The 5,999-nt window shown below is 34.7% G+C and overlaps 1 protein-coding gene across 1 annotated transcript in view; it reads right to left on the reverse strand.

The window, feature by feature from the left end:
- Positions 1 to 3,038: 3,038 nt before the first annotated feature.
- The window catches only part of Lim3 (Lim3 homeobox protein), a 5,922-nt gene continuing 2,961 nt past the window's right edge, over positions 3,039 to 5,999 (reverse strand). The window contains exons 5-7 of the mRNA XM_018446079.1: positions 5,018 to 5,184; positions 3,702 to 3,914; positions 3,039 to 3,320 (exon numbers count right to left, since the gene is read on the reverse strand). Of these exons, the coding sequence (XP_018301581.1) occupies positions 3,115 to 3,320; positions 3,702 to 3,914; positions 5,018 to 5,184 (586 nt within the window). The 3' untranslated portion in view covers positions 3,039 to 3,114. The remainder of the gene's footprint in view (positions 3,321 to 3,701; positions 3,915 to 5,017; positions 5,185 to 5,999) is intronic.

Consider the following 5,999-nt stretch of genomic DNA (forward strand, 5'->3'; position numbering starts at 1 on the left):
CGCACATCCGGCGAGGAGCGGAGAGAAATACTGTACAACATTAATCTTTCTTATAAGTCTAATATACCTTTCTTACCGTTTCCTTCCGTTCGCGATAATCGTATCCGTTGGTAAAACGTATGAGAGCATGAGAGATGTAAGAAGACAAAGGGGAGCGTGACGGGGATGGAGAGAGTTGGGAGCGGTACCGAGATATATACAATTCTACAATAACGTTCTTGCACTTCTGTCGCTGCTGCCGCTCGCGTTGCATGCTAATATACCATTTAATAATAATATGAGACATATTTGGATTAATCGATCTATTACTGTTCCATTTATCCTCTTCATTACGAAATCGTTAAAATTACAAAGTGCCACAAAGCATACCTCTTCTGCTATAGTCTGTATATGTATATTATATTTATTTAAAATCTGTGTAAAAATCTGAAACCCTTATTTTTATTATATTCTTAGCAGAGAGGTAATATAATACATGAAAATATTAGAAAAATTATGATAATGCATAATTGGCCGCGAATGTTTATTTTGCAAGTGTTGAAGTTTTTTTTCGCGTTGATTGGATTACACTTTTAGATCTAGAGGAATAGTCCTATTTAACGAAGAACATTACCACATTGCAAAATAAATATTCTGCTGAACGTGGCCATTATAATCTGAAATATTTTACAATTCTTGTGAACATATTTTAATAACAGTAAGATACTCAATTTGTTAATTCATGTAAGATTCATATTATTATTGTATGGTTTCCACTTAGCATGGCTTTATCGTACATTCATTTGTTTAATTTATTTTCTTCTGTTTTGATTATCAACATTTGCGACTTATGATTCGAGAATTTTTCAATTTCTTCTCTGTATCTGAAGACACGATAGTGTCTCGGCGCTAAGCCAAGTGCAGTGACACTGTCGTGCCTCCTTTACGCGAATCGTCAAGATTTTCCAAACCGCGATTATGGGATCTCAATATACACAATGACGCGAGTCACTTACAAGTTATTATTAATCGACGGCTTACATGATCTCGTAGTCAAGCAGCGAGGTGCAGTTCGAAATTACTATAATTTTGATCGTTAATTGCACAAATTGGCGCGCAAAAATAGCATAAGAATGCACGAGATCGTTTTACTCAAAGAATTGTAGCGACTTTGCATTCGTTTTTCAGATTTCAAATTTATATTAAATATAATAATTATTTAATATAAATTATATTTAACGTAACATTATTGTGCATGTTGAAACCTTTGCACGTCAATCTTTTTTCAACTAACAAGAAAAAGTTTCCAATCCATGATTATTCAATTTTGAAAAAGATAACTATTTCTATACAATATAATATCAAATTCGGAAGAAATGAAAATGTATTCACTCACGTGAATATAGAATAAATTATAATTATATTATTGGGATTACTAAGTTGACATAATTTGATTTCTTTTCTTATGTTTCAATAATGCACAGGTAATTAAAAAGTAATAAAATCAGATGTCATGAATTGGACCAATTTTTTCTTACAGGTTTTCCTAATTCGTACTATTTACAATACACACTTCAAGATTTTAGCATCACACGCAAGCAAGGTAAATCGTCAGCACGTATGTCCGATGCCCGATTTTCAGAATTCAAGTCTTCGAAGATCGCTCAAAAGATGATAAAAATAAAACAATTATTTTATTTTGATAGGATATCGGAAATAATTCCTTATTTCTTCTATTCGATGACATAAAGCAATATGATACTAATTTAGATTATATAAAGCATTTTATCTCGACATTCCAAGAAATTATATACTTTTAAATACGTTAAAGACAGAAAGAAGATATAAAGAACATTATCTCTCTCTACCCGACAAGAAAGTAGATGCAGCATTATCTTGTAAATTTATGAAATTTTGAATTTTGTGTAAACTATATATTAAATTGATATTAATTTATACTTTGATACTTTTTAAAAACTTGTTCTATGAAAATCGGACCTAGAGGCAGTGTGATACGATCATACAGATGATCACATTCGTCATGATGATGCGAATTCGTTCAAACAATATCAAATATATGTGTGTCATACCTCATTTCTCTAAAACTAAAATTTGCACATGTCTTGTTATAAAATCTCGACGTCTCATTTTCTACAAATTGTCTTCCTGGCTCATTAGAGACTAAAATGAAACAATGATTATCAAATATTATATTATAGATCACGACGAATGGATCCGCGAACAGTCCGGGACACGTTTAACACTACCTCCTATTATTACTCGACAATCAAACTCCGAAAAACGAGGAACTTGTACATAAATATATTTAGATTAGTCGTAGTATCGAATGCGAATCGTATGTATGCCATAAGGATATGACGTCGATACGGTCGCTCGGATGACGAAAGATCGTGAGGAGGGACGGTGTAAAATACCAGCAAAGAATAACTCGGATTTGGACCATGAGGGACGTTCACGAGCATCGCACAATCCGTCGTCGTTGAAGACCATGTCAATTATCGAAAATTGTCTCGAAATTTTTCTCGCAATTTATCGCAGATGATCTATCCAAAAAATTAATTCAAATTTATCCTAACACACATTAATCAATAATATAAGAGATCTAGGAGCGAAAAAGCGATTTCTATTATTTATTCAAATATTAAATCACTAAAATGATTATGATTATAAATTGTTATAAATTCTATAAATTACACTACTCCAAAATAAATTAAAAATATAGATATTATATAAATAAGAAACATATATACATGAAAAAATAATATACATTCCACATGAAAATGTAGAAAATATCAGATGTAATGAATTAAATGATTATATCACATTTTTAATAAATTTCTATTTTCGCTTTTAGACCTTCCATATATACATAAAAAGATTTTAGATTTTCCTTGTAGTAAAGAGATCAGAACAGAATCAAGCATCGAACGTATTCACGTTTTATGAAGTTTACGAAATTTATTATTTTATTTGAAGAAACACCGAGAAAAACTTTCTTCAGTTTCCCCAGGGATGACAACGACGACGAGGCCAACACCGACGATCTCAGGTGAATGCCCCGCTTCGCCAGCACGTTATTCTATGTGATATTTGGCGACGCGCGGTTTTGGCGGGTTATGTGGCGTAATGGGAATGGGAATGAGAATGATGGTGAGCATGCGGGGGTGGCGGTTCGCCGAGCCAGGAGTCCGGCGACGGCGGGAAGTCGGGGTAACCACCGCCACCGCCGCTACCACCACCACCGCCGCCGCCGCCACCGCCTCCGCTCGATTCGTTACTCAGATCCGACGCTGGTCCTGGCACCATGCCGCCCGGTCCCCCTGGAATCATACGGTTTGCGTCAGTCGTAAACTTGCGACTCTCACACTAGAATAGTTTAACGCTCGAATTTCTTCTTGTCTCAGCCCGAGTATATTATTGACCACTAGCGAGCAAGGCTCGTCTAAAATGGAAGCTGAGAGCTGAGAAAATTGACAGATTTGTGAGAATCCAGACGGTTCGAAAAGCATTAAAAAAAATCAGGATCTCTCGACATTGTTGAAAGAGGCGAAATTGAAGGAATGAAGAAGTTGCGGGAATTCAGAAAAAGAATTGGAAAATATTAGGAGGCAGTTTGGAAGGCTCGAAGATACAGAAAAACTGATAATCGGAAGAAATAATTTGTCAAAAGTATGTTGCTTAGTAATTGACGTCAGGCTTACCGAGAGTGGTATACACCGAGAGACCAGCGTCCGGCGGATATGGGAACTGAGGTGGTAAGGACGGCGATCTGGACGTTGAGAGATACGGAGGTGTCGTCGCACCCAGGTATCCGCGGGGTGGTCCACCCCCGGCTCCATTGCCACCACCTGGACTTGCACCCTCTCCATCCAGGCCCATGTTCACCACTGTCCCGTAGCTATCGTTACTCAAGTCTGCAAACAGATCGTTCCCTTCATTAGGTTTCAGGCTAGCAATTAGATGGAGAACGCGTATTATACCTTTTAAAGATAAATATTTATATAAACTAATATTCTATTCTAAGAGATCTGCGAAGAAATTAGATATAACGATGCGAATTAGGATATATTAAAAATAGATGACTAAAAAGATGCTTTCAGTCACGCGACGGGAGCTATTTATTTGTAACGAGTGATCATTCTAACGCCGTAAGTTGCTGACGACATCGAGCGCTCGTGGTGTATGCCTTTTAACTTTATTGTTTCTAACGCTGTAAGTTGAAAGTCGAAAGTCAAGCCAGCGACTGGCGGCATCCATTGTGTCTGCGTCTCTCAGTACTCAGATGCCTGCTATCCGAGGGGAGGACGATCTCCTCAAATATTCAGGAGATCGCAGAGGCTAACTGCCGGCTCACCGTGTCCGAGATTTCAGAAAGATTGCGGGCCATCCTTGAATTTATGCTCGCTATTACCTGCTCTTACTCGGGAACGAGTAGGTACCATATAATACATCGCTCGTTTAGGTTGTTTCGGAAGCGGCTAATGCGATTATTATAGAAATAACTTTGGCATATAATTATTTTATAGAAAGATGTATCTTGTGAATGATAGCTGCCAATTGCATGTGCATATTTTTATATAGCATATGTATATTTACATTGCCCTATAACATTTAGCTCTTAAATACCTTTTCGGTATGACCGACCCGGCTTTTTTCCCAATGCTTTTCAATGTTTTTTTCCATTGCTTTTTTTGCTCTCATATCAAGATTTTGTAGTAGAAGTTTATTTAAAATTAACTAGTATTAAAATCTGTTTTTAATATTAAGCGAACAATAAATGCTAATTTAACTAAAAATCTATTATTTCCCAAAATTTAATCTCAAGATTTTAATCTGATTAGAAGCTTTATTTCAATGTTGAAAGAACCAGTTTATTACAAACTATAGTATTTATAGAATCGAGATAAATTGCGACACACCAGAATTATGCGATGTTTATCTTCCAGTTCTTTCTGCATCTTTTATTGCCATCTTTATAGTTATATCAATAAAATGATAATGCAATAATGCAACTCACCGTGATGACCAAAGGTGGAGTCCAAGTCTACCTTTAGCTCATCTTTGTCAAGTAGCTTATCGTGTCTAGGCGAGTGACCGCCTGAACCGCCACCTTTCATACTGCGAAAATATTGCGACCACCTCGTCCTACCAGCATCTTTCTTCAACCTCTTTTCTTTCGCCCTCCTACAAAGACCATAATGAGAGTGATTAATAACAATCACCAATATAGTTAGTTTAAAAATTTTATTTTAAAAACTTTCAAGAACAAAATTATTAATTAAATATCATAGATTTGGTAAAATTATCAAGAAACAAATTTTCAAATGCTTATAATAATTCAGCAAAATGTGGGTTTATATAAATCCTAAATTGTGAAATTAACTTAATTTTTTAATTATTTTTTCATAAACAATATTTTTCATAAACAATATTTCAAAATTTTATTGGTTTATTTGAATATCGTGCTAATATAAATAGTGAGAGAAGAATATAATTTATACTTATATATATATGTATATACATATATATTAAAATATATAATATATGATGAAACTACCATTTTATTTTACTTTGATATCACGTGTTCAATGGTTGATACTGAACGTCGATAAAGCAAAAAAAAAAATAACTTGTAAGATGATAAGCATCTTCGTTATGATAAGTATTCGATTTTTTATGATAAATATTCTAACATCTCATAAATTTCTACTTTCCATTATCGATTCGTTGAATAGTGAAAGAATGTGTATCTTATCTCGTCGCGACAATTTGATATTAATCTCGCATTACATCAAATATCGGTTCGACTTTTCTGGAAAACTACATTGCACGTGTGCAATTTTATAAATTTACGTGTTATGTAGTATATTTATTTACAGTCGTTGATAAGTCTTATTTACTTATCCGTCATGTTATTTTCACGAGCTTTCTAACATTCGCATCCGATAAGCGACTGGGATTCTCCTTTCATAGATAAAAGATTTTTCGCGACTGATCGT

Source organism: Mycetomoellerius zeteki, unplaced genomic scaffold (genome assembly GCF_001594055.1).
Source record: "Mycetomoellerius zeteki isolate Tzet28-1 unplaced genomic scaffold, Tzet1.0 scaffold174, whole genome shotgun sequence".
NCBI lineage: Eukaryota > Metazoa > Arthropoda > Insecta > Hymenoptera > Formicidae > Mycetomoellerius > Mycetomoellerius zeteki.